At 34.3% G+C, this 24229-nt stretch overlaps 1 protein-coding gene and 1 long non-coding RNA gene across 3 annotated transcripts in view; one reads left to right on the top strand and one right to left on the bottom strand.

Annotated features, from left to right (window-relative positions):
* The window catches only part of LOC138935203 (uncharacterized), a 72043-nt gene that overhangs the window by 8377 nt on the left and 39437 nt on the right, over positions 1-24229 (bottom strand). Inside the window, exon 3 of one of the 2 annotated variants that reach the window (XR_011447223.1) lies at positions 7579-7638. The exons of the other annotated variant lie outside the window; for it this stretch is intronic. This is a non-coding gene — a long non-coding RNA (uncharacterized lncRNA). Of the gene's footprint in view, positions 1-7578; positions 7639-24229 lie in introns of those variants that run through there. 2 annotated transcript variants of the gene reach the window in all.
* LOC138935024 (uncharacterized) lies at positions 313-23787 on the top strand. Its single transcript, XM_070299269.1, has 4 exons — positions 313-1210; positions 15985-17019; positions 21608-22270; positions 22720-23787. The coding sequence occupies exons 1-4, from the start codon at positions 1043-1045 to the stop codon at positions 23485-23487; spliced, it is 2634 nt and encodes an 877-aa protein (XP_070155370.1). The 5' UTR covers positions 313-1042; the 3' UTR covers positions 23488-23787.

Raw genomic sequence — 24229 nt, 5'->3', positions numbered from 1 at the left:
TTGTGAAAGGTGTTCAATTGCGGAAGGAAAAACTTAAGAGTCTCGGAGTTTACGAAATCTCGACGGAGTATCGTGTACACATGTTCCATTAACGGAAGCTCTTTACTATAGAAGAATCAACGAGGGATATATGCAGTAAAGACACGCACGTGTTAATCAAGAACTAATTGTGTTTGTGTGAAATGCAAACGACACAATTTATAATAGAGAGACACAATAGTGTATATATAATTTATTTAAAGAGTAAATTAATTATTCAATTTAATTAAACTATTTGGGAAAAATTGAGGGTAGGAAGTTCTAAAAGTTCTTCATATTTATCGTAATATAATACAATAGAATTTAATACGCAAAAGAGAATCAGTGGATAGCGTTGAATTTACGAAAAATATTCTTGAATTTTTACGAATTCGATCCCCGGTCGTTCGATCTCGGTTAGATAGGGAACGCGCGATAAGACAAAGAGATTAATTAATGTATACAAGATTGAAGAGAATGATTTACAATTCACTAATCCGATCGGGCCAACCTGCGAGCTAATTTTAACGGTGAGTGAATGCGAAGTAAATGGAGAGCGGTCGAAAATAAACGCGATCGATCATAAATCTCACAGCGACCATGTGACAGCAAAAGCCAACACCTTTATCGCTGATAAATGCCAATGATCACATGGCCATAATTCAGCGCCACATGACAGAGTCAACAAGTGTCATCGTCTGTAAATGCGATCGATCGATCGCGCGCGTTTCTTGAGGCGAATTCGTTCGCGAGGAAGAACTTATGAAACACGAGAGAGCGCGGGATCTTCTTTCGTAAAGATATTCAGTAATATTATAAATAATTAAATATTGCATCGCTATAAAGATTTCGCGGCAAAAAATGGCGTTCACGGATACGAACGATTACCCTTGATTGTGTGTGTGGGGAAAAAAGATAAAAGCCGGTTTTCGCTCGAATTTACATGGAAGTGAACTCTGATTAAAGACTTTCGTCGAGAAATGCGTATTTCCGCAAGCGATCATTGATCACACACGGATAAAGCATGATGGGAGAGGTGATTCGTGTTTCTGGGAGGGCACCGGACGTCGGTGACATCCTGAAGGAGGCTATGCTGTCGCAGAGATTCGCCGACGTGGCCCTGTGTTGTCCAGGAGGCCAAAGATTCCTCGCGCATCGTCTGGTGCTATCAGCAGCGAGTCCTTATCTCCAGGTGAGTAAAAAATCATAGTCTAATTCATAATTAAGCTAATTACTGTGCAAGAATGACACGAGTCGATTTAAATAAAAGAGAGATAGAAAGAGAGAGACAAAATTATTTTAAAGTCATTTATTAAATTGTTACTTTCAGGTTTGATAAGTGGCATATTCTTATTAAAATATTTAAATTAATTTAAATTACATTAATTTAAATTAAATTAATTTAAGATTTTGCTGGATGAGATCGACTCTGATTGTGAGTTATAGCCGTTTTATGTCGGCTTTTTCTCCTTGTGTTATCTATTTATCTAACGATATTAATGGCGTATAATCTTATCAATATTAAACAAACATAGAAAGAGATTTTATGCTCATAATTAATATTATCAGATTACGAATTTTGAAATATATAATTATCTCGAAATAATTGAAGAGCGCAAACTGCGAGAGAAAGCAATTATATCGGATTTGCAGACGATCTATGAAAACTGTTACAACATTTCTAGTATTTCGCAGTTGAGAGAGAAGCTCTAATAATATTGTTAATTACCACCTCGGCCATAATAAAAGGCGCAATAAAGGAGAACGTAGCTTGCGTTGCCGTTTAATTAACGGGTTAGTTACCGGGATGAAAACCAACGGAGTTGTTAATCTTGCACTTGAATGCAAGTGCATTTCGCGGCGGGTGTTCGCTTATGTTCGTTTGCTCGCTGTAACTGCGTATGCCACGCGTATATAAACCGATTGTATGCATTGTAGCATTTAATGCCGTCGAATTATGTCACACGAAAATACAGATAATGCGAGATATCGCGGGCAACCCTTGTGTAGTTTCTTAAAATCGCGGCGGTTATATTACGATGTGCATTGCGATCTCGAGTCGAGTTGTGCGATCGTTAAACTATTACACTATTAGTTAGGAACAGATCGAAAAATTAACGAGACGGTAATGTAGATTTTCACAACGTGATGTTTATTCTATTCTTCTTGTAATAACCCTCTATTTTTTAATATATATATCTTTCGAGAGAGAGAGAGCCAAGTATTTCTTAAAGATTCATTTGACATCGAATCAACATTGGGCTTCTGTCTCATTTAAAGGAGAATGCAATTGCAAAGAATTTGGGAAATAAAAATTTTTTAATAACAAAAAGTTTATTATTCGATTATTAGTTATTATAATATATACTCTTTTAGTGTTTCTTTCTTTCGATAATTTTTTACGTATTTAAAAATTACGGTTTATTTTTTTACGCTCCATTATTTTTGCTACTGTTTGCGAGAAGCGCAGCTTTACGCGAATAGAAAGGAAAACCGTGGAAATAAATTCCGATGCACTCCAGCAATTACAAAGTAATGTCGTGCGTCAGCTATGTGAAAATTCTCAATTATGCATCGCTGCCACGAATTCGTGCCACGAAATACGCTTTCTAAACTCCAACAATCGAAATGTCCAAAAGAAAAATTTCACGTATTTCTCTAGAATATTGAAATTGATTAAATCGGCTGAGCTCATTGCCTTCTTTTTTTCTTCTGCTTCTTATTAGAAACATTGATTGTACAGCATACTTCGCACAATTTCTGCATTACTCATATTTTTGCGCGCGATTGTTTTTATAAATACCAATAATGCCGATTATTTTAACCAAAAGTAAAGCGTTATACGATTGTATACTCGTATACTGCATTGAAAATAATACAACACACATGCATTTATGCTTAAAAAAAAAGATGACGTCCGTGAAATCCGTTTTCTTGTTCCAACACAGATATGGTAACCTTAACTTAAATGTCGATAGATTCCTGGATCTTTGATTCTATAAATCTCGCACGGCGTATTTACGCTAGGCAATCCTTTTGCGATTCTTGAAGCGTACACGGAACGGTGCCGTCTTTCCGATACTGCCATTCGCGGATTTCCGAGTCACGGCGTCTCGATTTATTGCCACTCGATCTAGTTGACCTGTTTCTTCCACATGAGATTCCTACTTTTTATACGATACATTCATCCGCATGATACATGAAGAGAGAAAGAAATAATTAAATTACTCCGTAAAAAGAAAACGCGGAAGAAATGATAGAAAAAATTTCAAAATATATCAAAATCCTTGTTTGAAAAAGCCAAGATTATTCTAAAAGTATATATAGTCGGATATGTGACTGGGTTTTAAATATATCTTTAAAAATTTAAATAAAAGAAATGACATTTATCTAAATAAAATTTAAATAAAAGTACAAGGAATCTATCTTTTTATATACTTTATATTATATAGACTTCGAAAAAAATTCTAACGTAAAGTATACAGTGTGTTCAAAAAGTCCCGGATCTGTTTTTCTCGGAAAATACGCATCGGACAAAAAATGTTTGAGACAAAAGTTGTATGGTTTCGAGGGCGTCATAAGATGATACCTTACATATATTTTACATATTCCTTTATAAAACCATATATTTCATTAATTAAACTATATTTTATTTTCCTAATTATTTATAATTATTCAAAAAAGAATATAATTAAAATCTCTTTTATATTATTTTAAAATATAAATTTTATTTTATTTTCTTTATTAAACGCAAAATATATATTACATTGCTCGGAAAAAAAATTGAAAAATATTATTTTACAGTCTCAAAAGAAAAGCGTGCATGTAGAAAAATATCCAACTTATTTACCACTCGAAATCGGCTTTGCGATGACGTACGTTACGCGCAATTAATCCGATAATGAGAATCATAAAGAATTGATATCCGGTTTTATAATACTTTGCCCTAATAATGTTTTCGCGCAATGAAATGATTCACTTTGAACGAACACCGTAGAAAAATGGTGAAGAAAAGAGTATGCGTTATTAGAAAGATATGATTTAATCGCGATCTCATAACGAGCTTCTCATTATGAAATAAATCACGTGATTTGCGAATGTCATTTTTGCGTCATATGGAACTGTGAAAAAAAGTCACATGTTAGTCCAATTAGTTCAAGTAATCTGAATAATATGTTTATAATTGTGTATGCATTCGCACATATATAAATATATATATTTTCATTTAAAATTGAAATTAAGGCATTCATAAAATGAAAGAACAATATTTTTTTGTCACATAAATGTAACAAGAGATTATAAAATCGCCGAAAATATTATAAATGCTGAACGGATTCGTCGTTATGAAATATGTTGCGCGATTTGTGTGCACTTGATTGCGTACTACTAGCTTTTTACATTTAGCTTTTACATCTCTCGACGAGCGTGGAAGATCATCGTATGTATTCCAATTAGTGGGGCTGATTATTATTAGCAAAGCGTGTTAATCCTTACAATTGCACGTACAATGAATTAGAAAGTACATACTATTGTAGAATAAAGATTCTCAATACGTTATATTTTAACAGCGAGAAGTTTTAGGAAATCATAGAACAAATCATCATATATATATTACGAGAATTAAAGTAAGAATTTTTTCTGATAGCGATTATTTATTCGAAGACGGTGGTTATCGAGATTTGCGAGGCCATAAAGAGGCAATAAAACACCACGGAAGAAACAAACGAAATTCTTGTAAGCCGCGTAAATTATATTCCACAAATTCCTATATTCATAACAAATACATATATATTTGAGCTTTAAATATAATATTTTTATAACAATTTTTTAATCGGCAATTAATGATTAAATTTAACACAAAGATTCAATTTAATTTTGTACTCTTTTATCAATTCAAAATACTTAACATTCTTATATATACATATATATATATATTTTGGCATCGTTAATTTAAAAAAAAAATATATATATATATATATTGCACATATGTATCAGCATACGTACCAGTTGTGCAAAGGTGCAACGTAAGGATTTATTTCCAGAAAATTTTAATAGAAGCAAAAAGCTTCTAAACGTCGCGTGATGAGAAATTATGGCTTTCTGCGGCAAACAGATTATGGTGCGTCTGTGTAAGTTTTTTGTAAGCGCCACACGAGAGCAAATGTTTCTCATAGTCGGGCCCATCATTAGAGAGACTGGCGCAGCACGAGATCACGTATTCATTGCTTAATTAAAGATTATCGTAACTTGAAAGGAAGCGACAAACCGATATTTCACATCAGCTTGTATTGCATACATCAATCCAGAAATACGACATTGACACGCGTGTCTCATGATTCGAAAAATGTTCCTTCCACCATTCTTTATTTTCTTTATAGCATATGTTTTCGAATCATGTGACGTTTCTTTCAATTTCAGAAAAGTTCAAAAAATTTAAACGTAAACTTGGACATTTTTCTCGAGAAAGAAAATTCTCTCAGTAATATTACATAAAGTAATATTCAAATAATTAAGGTGCAAAGCCATATTTATGAAACAAAGTTACTTATCAAATTAAGAGTTATGCATCTATTAACAAGATCGTATATCAAAACAATCCGAAAAGGAGAGAAATATGACCAGAAATACATATATTACCTTTCAGAACTTTGCCGTTAACATATATCACATAAAAATATGACGACACGTGCTTGTGTGTTCGATTCGCATTAATCAACTAAGATTATTGTAATAAACTATGAGCCGTTAACGATGACACATATAGAGAAGACAGGATATAACGGCAAAACATCGCAACGACATATCCATACATTTTAATCACGACAATGTTTCACGTCCACTTGCTCCAAAATGCTAATTAAGAGATGCGGAGATAGAATTCATCGAACATTAATTAGACGACAAAGATCATCGCGGAGAGATTAGAATAATGATTGAGATTGATATAAATAAAGGAGTTTCATATTGTGAGAAAAAAATGTACATTTCATTAAGAAATCAATTAATTCAATTTGTTTGTTATTTTATTTAATTTCTGTTTTTGAAGACAATGATTTTTTTAACTAAATTAATTATAAAATTAGTAACAATATTTTGCGTATATTAAATATATGTATATATTTAAAAGCTATTTAACAAATATGTTATATAAATAATATAAAATATTTATCATTAAACATAATTATTATGAAATAATAATTACTAATTTTATATAAGAAAAATATGCGCCATTGTTTTATATATTGGCACAAGAATTTCGAAAATATACCATCTACTTTTATCAGAAGTTATTTTAAATGAATCATAAAATGCTGAAAATATAATTTTAAACAATTTGTTTTGCGGAGACTTGTACTGTTTAAAAAAGATTTTTGCCAAAACTTAAAAAATTTTTAAATAGATGCTGTCTTTTAGATCTCATCGTAATATATATCCATTCGATATTTTAGCACATAATTCATTGGATATTCAACATGCTAATTCTCTTAAAAAATTTCTGAAATATCCAATATATTTTACAAAAAGATACTTAATAGCGTTAAAGGATAGTCATTATATAGGATTATCTTATCGAACGGCGCGTAATAAATTTGTAGCTGCCCTTTAAAGATCGCGCGATGCTCGTAGACTAGACATTAATAGAGAAAGCTAATTGAAGATAATAATCGTTCAATCGAGGAAGAAAGGGCCGTCCAAGAGCTGTCTATTAGTAGCAGCGCAATAGCTCTTATGTTAGTAACGGGAAATTAATTCACGCATTGTGAAAGAATCGCTCTTTCTTCCTCACAGTAGGAACCCTTGAACCTTGAATATAATGTCCACTCATCAGTGTGGGCTCTTTCGCTCGCATCATCGAATCCACAGAGAGATTGTCGATTATAAATATTTCTTTTTTTTTTTTTTAATAATAATTTTAATTTTCAAAATTTCATATATATACTCGCACGCGCATGACTTTCGCTTACGATCTCATAGATTCGTGAATTTTTAAATGCCTAAAGTTTAGAAATAAACACTTAAAGCAGAAAATAAAAAAAAAATATATATAATCCACATATAAATAATAATTTGATTATATCTACATATAAATTGAGTTAAAAGGAAAATTATGTTTTGCAAATTTTAGCGAGAAGAAACACTAGAGAGACAAAGACGTTAAAAAAAATTAACGTGATCAATTGAAATTATGGGAAAGCCAATAGACAATAAAATGTGCATACTATATGCTATATATAATTATATTTATCGATACACGTACACGATATATAATCGCATGGTAATCTCTCACGGTTTTTTTTTTTCGCAGAAAACGCGATCCCATTCTATCTTGCTTAGAGCGACTTCTTTAACTGCTAACATATTGTAAGAAAATTTAATATGTAGCGAAACGATTGGATCGATCGTAATCGCTCGCAAATATACGTTGCCGGCTTAAGAAAGTTGTTGCACGCGAGCGTTTTATCTGTAGCGAGTATCATCCGCCATCAACGATGGCAATTAATTCAATTGCGTGATATTCTCGGATATATTCGAATCGCTCGTACGTGCAAATCAAAGCTGCTCTAACATTACTCCGGAATGCTTCTAACGTTACTCCAAGCCAGTGTCCTCCAATTCGCTCTACAAAAGATTAAACGCAGATGTTCGTTATTTATATTTACCGATTTATTGAAAGTTGTGTGTGTTTGACAAGAAAATTAAAAAAAATCGCTCTGTCTTAAATCTCATGTTTAAAATAAATTACGAATTTACGCAAATAATCTCCCTGAGACGAAATGGCGATTAATTTTCTATTTGCTTTCTGTAGAATTCTTCTGGCTTTATACATTTCGTATCTTTTTATTGGAGCGAGATAAATCTTGTATATGTAAATTCGATGAATTCATAGATAAAAAAATATAATATAAAGTATAAGTCAAGTATACATAAATAATATATTGCTGACATGAAGCAAATGTCACATACAATTACATATATTAGAAGGATTTATGAAATAAGAAGTTGGAGCTGTCATCGAAATTTATGAGAGATTCATCTAGATGAAAAAAACCGATAAAAAGCATACATATATTTTTACGAGAAATTACCTTTATCATATTTATCGTATCTTATATTCGTTATATTTTATTTTATATATATATATATATAGATTTCTCGTAATCTTAAGAATCGACGGTTCTTCAACGAGAAATCGATATAATCCCATAAGTAATCGCAAAACTTGATCATTTCAATTAAATGTTATGCCAAAAAAATCTCAGATTCAGATTTTTTTTAAATAAATAACTTGTAATGTGAAATATATAAGTATATAAAGTGCAATAAAGAGCGTAAGGATAGAACTTTTGCATTTCACGATCGAGTACCGTTATTGTTAGTGACCGATTTCGAGAATTTTCAGTTTTTCTTTCCTTCTCTTTCCGACAGAAAATCCGCCGTGTGTGTGTGTGTGTGTGTGTGCGTGTGCGCGTGTGTGTGTGTAAGCTCGTAAATCCGGCTTTCCGACAGTTTCGCCCTCCTGTCCCTTCTCGCACGTAACCGGTCGCGACTCAACCCCTTCGGGGTTGTTAAATTTTTGAGTACTCGCATTATCAATCACGTATTATCGGATTGAGCAAAGTAAGTCGTAACGGTATGCTAAATCAGCAAAGACAGAGACGTAGTTAATGTATGGCGAGAATATGCGTAGGCAGGCTTTTTTTCTTTCTCTCTTACAACCGTTGTTCTGTCCTTTAGAAGGCAAGAAGATTTATTCAAATTTTATAAAACAGAAAGATATCGGGAACAAAAAATATATTAAAAAGAAGAAAAATAAGACAAAATATTCGATATAAGAAAATATATATTTTTTAAGTAATATAGTTTTTAAATTGCCCGTATCCCCTTAAAATAATTAGCGTATTTATGTTATGGAGAATATACAATTTTTTTCCTTACATAAATGTTTTTTTAATACTTTTTTTTTTATTTTTACACAACACACGTCACAATATTTAATAACTTATTTTGACTTGGAATAAAAATATGGAAATATTCGCAAAAAAGGTCAGCCTTATCTCGAGATATCAGAATATACATGTTAAAAGACCACTTTATATATATCAGTTTTTTTTTTAATCTACGTTGACATCCATCACTCGCGAACGCGAGCATTGTCGAGCCACATTACTTATTAGTCAGCGTTTGTACCGGATATAATCGCACTTGAGGTCACAAAGCTGAGAAAGGAGGAAAAGTTAACGTCAATCGAGAAAATAAATTAATTGTCAACAGATTTACATATTATTTAGGGATACAGAAGGTAGATTACTGATTTGAACGAATTTTTGTTTAATGGATTATAATCTGGAATATTAATTTTTTCCGGAGCAAAATATATAGTGCATTAATTCGAGAACGCGACAATTATATTCCATCGTATGAATAACATATCGCGGAATCTTGCAAATCCTATGACTTGATTTCCCTCTCAATAAATCCATATTTCCCACATCAAGAAGAGAGATATATAGACACACTTTACGAGATAACATTGATAATGACAAATTATGCCATTAAAAGTATATCTTGCCTTAATATAAAATACCGATAAATAAAAATACTAAGCAGTCGAGCGTAATTGCAACAACGGTGACAGTACATAATAAGAAGTATAGTGTTACAAATTCTATGTATCTATATTTCCGAGATCTATATCGGCATTACAATTGTACCTTTTCAATTTACACAGGCCTTAAGCTATCACGTGCGTTATTAAAAACCAGCGTACCATTCAAAATAATCATTGGTAGAAAATCAAAATTAGATATAATACTACTATAATACTTTTATATCTTTCCTTCAAAAAAATAATGTTTTTATAAAAAAATATTAAAAATATATTATATCTTTATTTTAAAAAATTATACAATTAATTATTAAAATTGCCTAAGATTTTTTAATTTACAGTCAAAAAAAGAAATCATGATCGCATCCCTTATCGAATATATAACACGCTTAAGGTGCTAATATTATTAATTGCAAGCATAGCGAGAAATCTCGATTAAGATCAATCACGTTTTATCAGTTCTCCATTATCCCATTGTATTCGAATAGTATCGCATTGTGTTAAGGTTAATCACGCTGGATCCCAGGAATCTCGTCATGGATGCCGCGGGCACGCGGGCTTTTAGCACCGTGCGTTACTCGCGTAATAACTTATCCGCGCCATATCGATACGGCGAAATGATTAATGGCCGATATTGTTCGTGCGATACCCGTATCCCGCGTTGGTCAGAAATTGTTACGCTTCATGCTCGCGACTCGCTTCATTGCTCATCACGTTTACGGTACGATGCGGTAGAGACATTTAAACCCTCACCTCGCATTCCACACGAGATCGTTTCCTTTATCGCACTCACGCATTTTCGAGTTTTACTCTCGCATAATATCTGACACGCTCGTCGTTTCAATAAATTCCAGACAATTATAGACAAATTCGATTTCCGTTTATCTCGTGTTTTGATTTTATCAGCGATTGTATACGGAAGCGCTCCTTCATGTATCGTTTACTTTCACGCGTAATATTTGTTCTGTTTTATTTCTTTCTATTCTTGAAACGGAAATATGACAGCCGATAATCGATCATAGAATAGTTTCCATTAACATCGTATTATACATAATATTATAGCCTTCTCGTGAGGATACTTTTTTATTTTTATTTCGCAATATATTTTAGTACATTTAAATTATAGTAGAAAAAGAACGTAATGTGTATGGTAACGTGACGTTGCCATTACGTGTAACACGAGTCAATCTGGTTGATTGCACTTACGTTGCGTTATATCGTATCCATTAACAATACGTGAGACGTTATGCATCGTGTGAATAGAGGCTCTAAAACAAAGTTTATTCAACGACTGTGTTCGACGATCGTTTGCCCTCCCTCGCCTCTATAATTAATTTTGATTGCGCTTACGTTCGAATAATTTCAAGCGGGTGAACTTGCTAGATTGAATCACGCGGTTCTCGTTGTTTTCTCTCGGCCGTGGAATCGTATAATTATCGTCACATGAATAAAAATCGAATCTCGTACTCGTTTCTTATTGTAATATCGCGAATATGCAAGACAACGACGGGGATATTTGCATCACCGATCATGAGAGAACCGTGCGAAATGTTGCGCTAAATATTAGAGATCTCTCGAGTCTATGTCCGTACAATATAACAACCATTCTGCTCTCATTATCGTTAAATCCGTCTAATTAAATTCGAGTTGACAAAAGTCCGATTATTTAACAAATTTATCTATTTTCGTAAAAAAGCTTTATTTTTATATGTATTGCTACTATTGCTAATATTCGTGAAAGGAAAAATACACGAATTAAAAACTCTTATAATCCAATATTATTTTAAAACCTCAGAGGAAAGGTATCAAAATCTATGTATATTTTCCAATCGACATATATCTATTTCTCAGCTATTAAGCGATACGTCATATAAATGTATAAAAAACTGCTACTTGGTTTGTTTAGTTAATTTAATTCATCAGAAACCTGTAGTTTATACAGTTTAGTTGTTTAGATGCTAAATTGGATTGTAAGAAGTTTCAGAGGTTCGAAAGTTTTTTTTTTTTTTTAAGATTTGCTTTAACAAATTACATAATCTGATGGCGAATATCTTTTTTACATTATTCTACTTGTAGGTCTCTAATTCTATTTTATTTTCGTTTTTAGTTGGGAAAATCAAATTTGAATGTTTCAACATATTCCATAGTCCGTGTAACATGATTTAATATTTTATTTTGAAATATCAAATCAAAGAGTACGACAATGACTAATATTAACTGATTTTTTATTTGAAGACACGAAAAATTACACGAAAAATTTCAGTTTAAAATTTTATTTTGAATCTTCAGCTAAAGGGAAACTGAAAATAAAATATTTTCTATTTTTGTATCTTTCCTTAAATATTTACCCAGAAATTTTTGCGTTGAAAAATTTAACTCGATATCTTTCAAGAGAGAGAATGAAAGGCAAACATATCATACTCTAGCAAACATCATACTCTTTCCATATGAGGTCTCGGAAATCGACTCTTCTTGAGCGTTTCTTCAAGAGCTGAAGAAGTATCAGAAGTATATGCATATTTGCAGAAGTACTGCAACCCACTGTTGCATGCGAACCATCGAATACCCTACAATTACGTGAAGTAGGTGCGAAACTTTGCGCGTTAGCTCGCGGGAAGTTAAAATCGGCTGTACAAAAATTCACTCGATCACTCATACTCTCGGAATTGATATCCGATTACTGTAATTATGACGATCTAATCGACATTCTCCATCGCACCCTGAATTTCGCAATATGTCGATAGATTAGATCGCATCGGATAGAAAGCGTATTTGGAATATCACTATGATTCTGATTGATAGATCCCAACGGTAATGTTTCATGCATTTACAGATTGATCTATAAATCTACGGAAACGGGCTGAAAAATTTCGCGCAGCTTGGTATCATTTAACGGTTAAAGATAACATCCGTAAATTATTTGTAATATTGTAATTGATTGATAGATCTCGGTGGTATAATCGCTGTTTCGCGTGCGATGAATCGACGTATAAATCGATGTAAACAGTCTTAAAAATTTATCACAGCTTGAAACCAGTAACCGTTTATTATATACTACTTGTAGATAGCGGATATAAATATTTTTAAGTACAAATTGCTAGACATCCCGATTATAATCATCCACGGAAGATCTACAAGGCAATAAAAACACAAAATGGAATAAAAAATTATTGTGAAACTTTGAGATATATGTGATTTATAAGTAACTTAGTAAATATTAAACGTCTTGAGAGAGAGAGAGAGAGATAATTAAATTGACTTAACCCTTTCAGGATAAAATTCTTACGTAAAAAAAGTTTTGTGTATATTTAAGAAGATTTATTCTTATATTTGCTTGCTTTTTCAAAAATGTTTTAGCAATGTAAGAATACATTATCATGTAGATAGAGAGATATACAAGGTACGAATTATCCAATCATGTAAATGTATTCATGAAATGCACTTGTATCTAAATACTGTATCTATCCGTACGCTTAACCACATTGTCTAAAAAGTTTGTAAAATAGATGCAAGATAAATATAAGCGTAATAGCACGCTTATTACATCGTTAATTATGTCAAAGTTCGTCGAACGCGCGCGTATTCATGTCTTTAATTGGTTGAGGAAAAAGCTCGCGTTATACTTTACGTCTGATTATACATACATACGTTCGTCTCTACACTCGTAATAGAATATATGATCGGAGATGTTTCAACGCCTCCGGGAATATTTACGAAGGCAAAATATATTAATTTGAGCGTGCAAATACTAATCTTAAGTAATTGCGTCCGAGAAAGCGCTTCTTGTAAGAGGAGGAAAAAAGCTGCCCACGGCCTTGCGGTACAAGAAGATATAGATACAATGTAACAGGAATATGCGGGCAGCAAGAACAGGCAACCCATAAACCTATTTCCTTCTCTTTTTTTTTTGCCGATATAAAAGAAAATTGTAAAATATGCCAATTTTAAATCTAAAATGATTATATAAATATCAAATATAAATTTTTAATATAAAAATCAAACAGCAAATGACGTTCACCGCGTAACACATGGTACTGAACATAGCTTAGAGAACAATTTTTAAACTTAGAATATATTATAGATATTTAGTTTAAGATTAATTTATAGCTCAGATTCTTTAGTTTATATAATTGAAGCTTTTTTTAGAATGTCATCTAAAATTTATGTTATAGCAATAATGTTATATAAAAAAAAAAGACTGCAACATATTGACGTTTGATGTTGCAAAAATGAAATGTAGGCTCCATGGATATTTCTTACATAAGAATTCGAAAGTTCTTCCTACGCCATTGAAAGCAACGGTGCAACAAAGTTGCACCGAGCCGCGGGCCGGTTTGAAAGCTAACGTTTCATTTGCGTTCTCTACGTGCAAGAATGATGCTCTCGCTATTTTTCGCAGTCAACGATCCGTTAAAATGGTTGCAGAGCGGCGCGAAGAAGAAGAATGATTGAAAACTAGAATATTTCTCTCAACCTCATATATAAAATCATCAAAAAATCCGGAAGTGGAAAAAAAAATGCCTAATCTTTATGGAAATGTAGAGCGTCTCGATTCGAATGTATAACAAATTCCACGTTGATACAGAATATAGAGAACTCCTTTAGAAAGCCCGCACTCTCAGAAAGGATTTCTGATAACGAGACAAAAAATATTCTTGATATATTTAATCGTATCACAACCTTACGCGGTATAAAAATAAAACAATTTTAAAATTAAATCAATAATTCCTTTTCTTCTCTCTCGAATTAAATAAGATTGTCTTACTATCTTGAGACAAGAGTAACATATACAAATCTAAGCTTATATATTCTTGCATTTAGAATAACTTGATGTTAGCGCCACAATAGTCGGCGTGAAACCGACTAGGCATTTTATTCTAGATTTAAGAATTTTCCATTTAAGATTAAAATATTCCTTTTTCAATAATAAATATGATTGTCGCTATATCGATCCTATTTTAAGATAGATTGAAGAGTAATAGCATTAGATCCGGAAATCTTTTCTGTGGGTGCGAAGAAAAATTTTAAGACACTCACTTTATACACATAGATGTATCGCACGCGATCTTACAAAAGTGAAGTTCAAAGAGGTTTGTGCAATTTATTTTCGCGTGATCTTACGCCATGGAACAAAAATGCGCGGCTTTCTTTTTATCACGCGTAACAACATTGTGCGAATGACGGAGGTTAATTCAAATCGATTTCCTGATCTCGGCGACCAGCCGATAGCGGTTAATTATCGCGTTAAAAAATCGAAAAGACCCGTCGAATCGATCGCCGGGGTCGCGTAATTACAGTTATCTCGGTGCAACGCGGTCTTCAAGCTTGCAACAATGAGACGCTCGTAATTCATTATTGTTCATGTTCCATTATTCGCGCGAATAACGACGACAAGAAGAATGTTGTAAATCAAACGCGCGATGCTTACGAGCACTTAAAATAAAATAAAATTTGAACGATTCGGAGGTCTGAACTTTTACAATTTTTTGACGACTATTAATCCAGCTTTATATCTCAATGGATTAATTACATTTATTTTTCATTTTTACAGATCTTTATTATTCCCTTCATATGTATTATTCTATCTATAAGTGTGTGATTCTTTTGTGTTATTTAAAGCTTTTTGTACAGAGTTCTTTAAAAATTGGACACGCAAAGCTTTATTAAAAAAATATTCTTCTACATTTGATGATATTTTCAAAGATATTGTAGAAAAATATTACAAAATCAATTCATCATTCATTGAATTTCCTAAGAAGATTTTCTTAATCTCGGTTACCTATCAGCAATATATTTCTGTCACTTGCAAAGCAATAGATTTTATGGTTTTAGATATTAGTTGTATATACCAGCCAAACAAGAAAATTTGTAAGATTTTTAACTTGGAAACGAGAGCGCTAATAAAATTCAGCCTACTTACGCAGTCGGCGTGTATTCCTCGATACATTTCTCAATTCGCTTCATGTTTTTATTGTGTTATTACTTATGCATTACTAAGTAATACGTGATAACGTAAACTAATTTTTATCAATGTAGAGATCCGGGTTTCGAGTCATCTTTTATACATTTCTTTGGCATATAAATAGAATTAAGACATCACGTTTGATATTAAAAACATATATTTTTTTCTTTTTTTTTTATATAATATTGCCTAATATATTATTTGTAGCGTGTTTGAAGTTTGTAATCAATAAAATTAGATATTTTGAAAATTAAAAATTAGAATCCGATATTTTTGTTTTCAGGGTATTTTATATTAGTTTTGAGAAGTAATTAAAAAAAAATATATATATACATATAATTATTATGTTTAATTTTTGAATTATTCCAGTAATAACAAACGCCGTTTTTGTTTACAGGAAGTATTGTTAGCGCATAGCAAGGCAACCGCTCATTGTGAGCCGATCACGGTGATCCTGGCTGAAATGGAAGCGCCGGAACTCGCGGCTCTTCTCGGCTTCGTCTACACCGGAAGTGCCACGGTTCCGCGGATACGACTGGACGCGTTTCTACGCGCTGCCGAGACTCTACGGATTCGATTGCCACCGGTGCCGGTGACGACGATCTGCGCCGAGCGATCGCAAGCGGATTGTAAACTCGAAGACGTAAAGGACGTCAAAGTTAATCCCAAGTACCTGCGATGCAATCAGTATCCTTGGTGCAGATCGGGAAGATTGTCCTACGAAGATCCGCACGACAGAAAGGAGTCCGGGATATTTCCGACGGAGGACAATAGAAACGTCTTCAGGGACGTCGGGACGCTTCGTGAAATCAACAATCCTGGTCCCAGCTCGTTCGATCCAAACTGTCCGAGCGGATGGCCAATCGATGGTTTCATATACCAGGATAGAACGATAGATGATGCTTCCACAGAGAAAGATCACCGCTCGGTGATAATCGGCGACAAAAATCGAATGATAGCTCCTAGTAGCGAATCGTCCTTTGATGTTTACCAGCGAGACGCGTGTCTTCCTGATAGATCGTTCGCGGAACGATACGATAGTCTGGATCCTTCGGAGAGTATCAGAATATCGGGATACGAGAGATCGCAGATGAATCGTTCGACGGAGAAGCCGATGACGGACGAGGACGTTCACGCGGCAGAATCGGGGGGCGACTCTTACGGAAGGATACGCGACGAGTGTTCCTACCAGGGTACAATGCCGTCGTCATCCTTGCAGTGTCGGACAAGGTCGTTCGAGAGGACGACCGATTACGGTTCGCAGATAACGGCGGGCGAGGATCTCAGCTGCGGCGAAAGTTGTTGTAGGTGGAGGACCGTCCGCAGACACGTGGCCAATCGCGTCACCGCGTCGCCGTGGCGCCAGATTATCAGGCCTCATCATTCACCGAGAAGCCCGAGGTCCGTCGTACCCCAACGTCACGTCGATGACGTAAGTGCTTAGCAAATTTATAAATATTGTGAATCGCGTTTTCCCATTTCGTAAAGGATGTGGCCCTGTTTTGTATTGTATATTCGATCACGATGCAAATATGATTTCGATCGATCGAAATCCCGTTGCCCCGTATTCTCATGAATATAAATGTAAAGGATTCACCGTAGTGGGAACTGTGCCGACGTGAATAACGTTAAACGGCATAAACACGTATTTTTCGCCTAATCGGTAATAAAAATTGATACCTGTCGAACGATGGAAAAAAAGGACGTCGACTGCGTGTATAATTTAAAAATAAGAGCTAATTCAGCATTCATGAGATGGTAAATAATCACGCTAATAAAATGGCGAATTTATTTTCGCGCATAAATATGAAGCTCATTCTTTCAAAAGAGAGAAGATTTAGAAAATAAAAAATATTTTATACTTTTAAATAAATTAATAATTGAAACTCTCTCTCTCTCTCTCTCTCTCTCTCTCTCTCTCTCTTCTTTTCTTTTACATATATTCACATAAAAAGTTTTACATAATATTGTATTTTTATTTTTCGAACGATTTGCATTTAATTATCCGTTACAGATTTATCTAGAATCATGAATTGCCGTCGATTGGCTCACGATGAACTAGCTACAATTTTCGTAAAATATGGCGAGAACGTAGATAAACCGTTACAACCCTTAATTAATGCCGCAGAGGCGAAACATTTCAACGTGACATGGATACACGGACGCACTCGCCGTGTTATCGTCCTAGCGCGTCAAGATTAATGAGAGAAAATAGTTCCGATATTCCTGTCTGTCTCTATAAATTGCTCGTGGTAAAACTCACGAAGTTAATTAAATAGAAACCGCGGTCCTCGCGCGCCATAAAACTCGCAGCATCAATCGTTGTTGCCATTTCAATTTATTAATGCAGGAATGTAAAAGAACGGTTGTTTAACACTTAGTTGTTTTTATATTCGCTTATTAATTCAGTCTTAGGTCGTAACATATAAAAATTCATATTCTAATGTCGTTATTAAAAATGTCGCCTCGAAATAATCCTCGCTCTTATTTATTATCATAAATAAGTTTTCAATATGTTTTATGTAATCTTTTGGAGCATTGATAAAATACGCGCAAAAGCAACAAAAAAAAAAAATAAAATATTTAAAGATGACTTGATGAAGATTTTGTCGTTTTAGGATATATGTAAATCGCACGAAATGATAATTTTCTTTTTATGCTTTTGTCAAGATTTCTTAATGTATTTATATTATGTATTGGATTATCATCGAATTAATCTAAATTTAAAGTCTAATTGCATATGCGCCATTTTTGATGTCTCGCATATTTATCTTCCAATATTAATTTGTGAACGAATTAAATTAAACGAGACTAGACATGATATCATTTGAATCTCGTTATAATTCTATGAAATGAGAGTTTTCGATATATATTTTATCGTTTATATTATCAAACATGAATGCCATACTAAGAAACTAATTTATTCCAATGTATTCCGCATAGAAAGATTCACATTTGCTTCTGCGAATTAAAAATCATAAATCAATATGACATCAATGAGAAAACACGAGCTTCAGCTGACGTATTAAAGATTATCTAATTTCAGCCATGCGTATATTATTAAAATTTTATGTATCAGATAAAACGGCACTGTGGTAGCCTCATGAATAGATAAAAATGTGTGATAGATAGAAAATGTATAGGTTGCTTATATTATATATGTTATTTCCATACAATATTAATCCTTTCTGTTATATCAACAAATCTTTTTCTCTTTCCAAATTTTGCCTTTCGCACGTAACACAGATCACGAACAAGTCGGGATATAGAACATGAGTTTCTCTCAGAAATTAATTAAAGAAAGATTGCGGTTCGCGTATATCAATTTTCCGACATGAAACATAAAAGAAACCAATACGCGATGAGTCTACGTGATCAATAGAAATTATACGCGCTAGACGCGTCGATGGAAAGAGAGTTAATTGATAGTTGTAAACATTCAAAGCATTCAACGAATGCGAACCCGGAAAATTCACGCGTTCGCCATTTGTACGCTCGCGTCTCAACCACAGGTGACAGCGCCGCCGCTTCCAGGTGCGTTGTCGCCCTTCACTCGAATACCATGTCGTTTCACTTACAATTAATACAGCTATCAGTTAGCCCCCGGTCCCTGCTGGCCGTTTATCAGGCCTCGCCGTGATTGCGCATCGCCAGCTGGCTATGCCAGCTGCGCGCGCGTTATTACGCGCGTTTTCTCTTTCGATGGGAGATGCGTGCCAGATTTCGTGGATCGACCATGCTGCTTGCGCAAGCCAGCGGTTGCTGCAGCTTGCGCCGAGATTTCAATCGTCCGGATAAGGACGAAGCCGTTGCGTTCGCGATCGTCAGAGATTTTCCCTTGTGCATACGCGGATTGATAATTGCAGCCTACCATGAGAGAAAAAGGAAGAACTAGAAATAATACTTTGAGAAGATTTCTATCCAAGTTTTTTCTTCAAATTTCTATTCAAAAATTCAGTCTTCAAATTCAATATATTTAATTGATATTTCGGAGATATATTTCCGCTCAATTAAATCTTTATTTGAATATAATAAATAAATTTTTCCCGAAGCAAGGATACATGATATTACACGTGATGCATATACCCTAAATTTTTATAATAAATTACGAAAAGAATGTATAGGATAATGAATAATAATTATTACATGTGTAACAAAATTGTCTTTTATATATTGAACATATGTAGATTACTTTAATTAGAATTAACGATATTTAGCTATTTTTATATCAAAATATAGCTTATATCAATCATTATAAGAATTATTAATCATTTAGGCATTAATGAGGCAGGCAACTTCAGGATTTTCAAGTAAAATGTGTTATTTATAGGTAACATAATATTTTCAATGTTATAATTATATAAATACCTTTCTATGATAAAAAAAAAAAAAAATCAATTGGCAATGCTACGCTTTCAGCATGAAATTTTTCTCATAAACAAAAGCGCGGTAGAAAATACCGCGACACTATCCGAAAAATGATTTTAAAAAAAGAGCAGAGACAAAGGATTATAACGATTGATAGCAAAAATCGATCAAAAGTATTGTGTGAAGTGTAAAAGTTATAATTTAATGCAGCAAATTTCACGAAAATATTGTATTACGATAATCGACTCCGTATATTCGATATAAATTTTATTTCATAAATTCAATTCCAGCTATCTATATTGAACTTTTGTGTTAAATGTGCATATAATTACAATAGACGCAAATAAATATGCATTTTAATAAAAACATCTTTCTTATCGCATCAGGATCATTTAACTATTGCATTCAAATGTTCGATAGCGTCCATCAAATTGTCACAATTTAACTACTTTCTAATTGCTGCTTTCTTCTGTTTCTATCAACTGCTCATTATGCGCACGCATTCCTACGCGCGACTATTGCTGCGCCATAGCCGTTTTATTTAGCATTCGAGAGATGGGAAACTATTGATGTATACGACTCTTGCGTTATACCTTATTGGCCTGATCGAAGTGTTTAGAAATTGTTTCTCAATGTCTGAATAAATTTGCGATAGATGACACATTTTCCTGTAGAATAAATATTAGGGATCTAAAATTACTTTGTGAAAGTTAATTTTTAAAATATCCTATTGAAAAACTAAAGTTAAACAGATTAATAATAAATTAGCGTTACACTCTTGTGTTTATTCTTGAACATTAGACGTTCTTCTTCTTCGCAAGATGATATAACTCCGTGAATTTAAAAAAAAAAAAAAAAAGCTATCATTGTTGTAATTTGCAACAATAGAGAAGATAGAGTCAAATGAATTCCAATAGAAAACATGCGATATGCTAACATTTCGGCGTCATTCTAAGTTGACAAGCACGGTTTATTTGAAATCAACTGTAACTAAAAGTAATAAAAAAAAAGACGGTACTTAAATTTAGATATCGCTTTCTAGCTCATTGAAGCGCGCGTGCTGTAACGATTTCAAATTTTCACGCTTAATTCACGCCACGGTCGTCTTTTTTTCCTGTCCAGCAAGATTAATGAACATGGATAAATTCGATTTAATCAATTGCATTTTGCTATAAATGAGTGTCCGATTTTCTGCCCAGACACGCTGAACTGTGCAAAAACGCAATTACGCTTTTTCTGGAAAATTATACTAATATACGTATATCTACATTTTTATTTATAATTGAGATGATTACTTAAAATACTTAAATATATCTTTCTTTACAGATATTTAGAAAGAGAATTTTTAGAAACTGTTGAATTTAAAAACAAACTTTTCCTTATCATAAGAGATGTATTAAAATTTTCATGTGTTTCATATTTTAAATAATGTAGAATCACAATACTTTAAATATTTTAACAAATAATATTTTAAATATAAAAAAAAATATATATAGAGAGAGAAGAGAGATATAACATTTTTTGCAATTAATTTTAAAATATAAGGTACTTAAAGATTTATTGTATTCGTTATTTAAATTAGAATAATAATTAATTTCAAGGAGAAAAGTGGGATTAATTACATAAGAAGACAATTTCGATGACTGTTGCAGGGAATTCAAAAGAAGCCTCTAACTCCAGAACTAACTCGATCTACGGTAATATCGATGAGTCCGAAGGTCCATTCTCCGAGTAGGAATACGCCGAGAAACGATGGATTTTACGCTGTCGAAGTTCCTACCAATTGCGAGATGAGCTTTAATGATACGAGATCGTGCGATATAGTCGATGGTCCAGAGACAAACATGCAGGAGATGTATCGATCTCCACCAGCTTCAATCGCACCCTGCAATCAAATCACGCCGCCTGCGAGCGCGTCGAAAAGCAACGAATCACCCTTTCAAAATGTCAGCAACACGCCTAGTGTTGCGCGATTGCTGCCCGCCGTTAATGACAGCGTTATCACAAACGCCGGCGGATACACGACGTTGATTCCGGTTCCGCAGACGCCGCAGAAACACGAATTGTCGCATCCGATCAGCAGACTTTGCGATACGATTGGGTCTGACGAGAAGAAGGAGTCTTCGAGGATGGAGATGGCGAACACGGAGAAGAATGAGGAGGAGAGAATCGCGAGGGTTCTTGTTAATAGCGATAATAACAATAACAACGAGACAATCGTTAACACGATCGACGTGGCTCAGCGGGGACGATCGGTCGACGATCACAGATGCGATCAATGCGGAAAGACCTTCGTCACGAGAGCTTCGCTCAAGGTATATTTTTTTATCAACAGAATTAGTTGGATCCTGCAAACCATTCAAATTTCACACAAATTTAAAAATTTCGCATAATTTGCATCGCTTCTACGAATATGGGATTAATGTTAATTAAATTAATACGTCACCTATGTTGTTTATGGTTTCACACGCCTGATGTAAGCAGGCGTTTTAATTATTCATTATTAAAAATTTCTTATTAAAAAGTAAGACACGGATTTAAGACGTTTAATCTAATTTTTTCTCTTCGACTTTATACTTATAAATAATTACTCTGTACAGTCAAATCGTTGTGTCCGCGCTGATTACAAGATCATATAGGAGAGAAAGATATTCAAAGTCGCGTTCGATTCTTTTAATTTTTCCCTCCTATTTTCGGTCCCATATCCCTAAACAGCTTAGCTATACATCTCGTCCATGTGATCATATCCACGTAATCGTCGCAGGTGCACAGCCGAACACACTCCGGCGAGAAGCCATTCCGCTGCACTGATTGCGGCAAACAGTTCTCGCAGCTGCGCAACTACAAGTATCATCGCAGCGTGCACGAGGGTACGCGGGAGTTCGCCGCGACTTGTCCGGAATGCGGCAAGTACTTCAACGATCGCGGTTACCTGAGCTCGCACATGAAGATCCATCGGAATCGCAAGGAGTACGGCTGCGCGGAATGCGGGAAGAGCTTCAACCAGCGTGTGGCCTACAACATGCACGTGCGCATACACACGGGCGTGAAGCCGCATCAGTGCGAGCAATGCGGCAAGGCGTTCTCGCGGAAGATGCTGCTCAAGCAACATCTCAGGACCCATTCCGGCGAACGGCCGTACCAGTGCCAGGTCTGCCAGAAAGCGTTCGCCGATCGCTCCAACATGACCCTCCACACCAGACTGCACTCCGGCCTGAAACCCTATCAGTGCAACCTGTGCTCGAAGGCCTTCACCAAGAAGCACCACCTCAAGACTCACCTCAACTACCATACTGGCACTAAGCCATACTCCTGCACCAACTGCGGCGGTAGATTCTCGCAGAGTAGCAACATGAGGACCCACTTCAAGAAGTGTATCGTTAACAACGCCGTTGGATTAATCAAATCCGGCGACGAGACCAGCGTCGATCGCGCCGATGCCGAAAGCAACGTGGCGCCGCAAATGGCCCTGACGCCGCCCAACTCCGATCAGGAGTCCAGCATCCTGACGCCGATACAGGGCAACACGTAGCGGTGTTCTTTACTTCGAGAAAAAAAGATACCTGTATTTCGAAAGTGAATAAGATTGACGAAGAATTAAATGAAAATGCTGTTGCAACCGCATCATTATGGGTAGATGTTCGAGGGAAGATGGCAGAGGCACTTGACAGACGTGTTCCTCGGTAGTAAATTGATTGGAAATAGACCGCGGACTTTCACGCTTTACATTTGCGAGAGGTTAGTACACGTTCGTAAACATTTTCTAGGATACATCGAGTTGTCGATTACAGGATGTCTGTATTAAGAGACGACGCTACGTAATTAGAAAAAGAAATTGCATTTTAAAAAATTAATTTTAAAAAATGCGCTGTTTTGCGCATTTTTTTTTTTTTTTTTTCTCAATCTGATATTTAGTCAATTGAAGTAAGATCGCGCGAATTTGAACTATCGGTATGGTATAACAATCATTGCACTGTACCTTATTCAGTTCCTGTATTTATAATTAATCTCAATGTACATATACAAAACTGCGTATGCTAACGTAATATAATATTTAACAATTTGGAATTTTTAATATTCGGACATATTTATTATCCGAGAGATCATGTTAAATTGAGCGTCGATAAATTAACATTTTCATGGAAGGCTTACTTTTCGATTTTATAAAATTAGTTTATTTGTTTTTTCTTATATAAATTGCTGACTCTTGATCCCGAAGATTTATTTGACACTGTGACTTGAAATATTCGTATGTTCATTTTTTTCAAGTGGAT

Source organism: Polyergus mexicanus, unplaced genomic scaffold, assembly GCF_030449975.1.
Source record: "Polyergus mexicanus isolate NDT 795.1 unplaced genomic scaffold, iyPolMexi1.0 SCAF_1, whole genome shotgun sequence".
NCBI lineage: Eukaryota > Metazoa > Arthropoda > Insecta > Hymenoptera > Formicidae > Polyergus > Polyergus mexicanus.
Note: the sequence above shows the minus strand (reverse complement) of the source record. Positions and strands in the feature narration are given on the sequence as shown.

Coding starts and splice junctions, on each gene's coding strand:
- LOC138935024 (XM_070299269.1), top strand. CDS start 1,043: ATGATGGGAGAGGTGATTCGTGTTTCTGGGAGGGCACCGGACGTCGGT. Junction 1,211..15,984: donor CAGCGAGTCCTTATCTCCAG/GTGAGTAAAAAA, acceptor TTTTGTTTACAG/GAAGTATTGTTAGCGCATAG. Junction 22,271..22,719: donor TCACGAGAGCTTCGCTCAAG/GTATATTTTTTT, acceptor TAATCGTCGCAG/GTGCACAGCCGAACACACTC.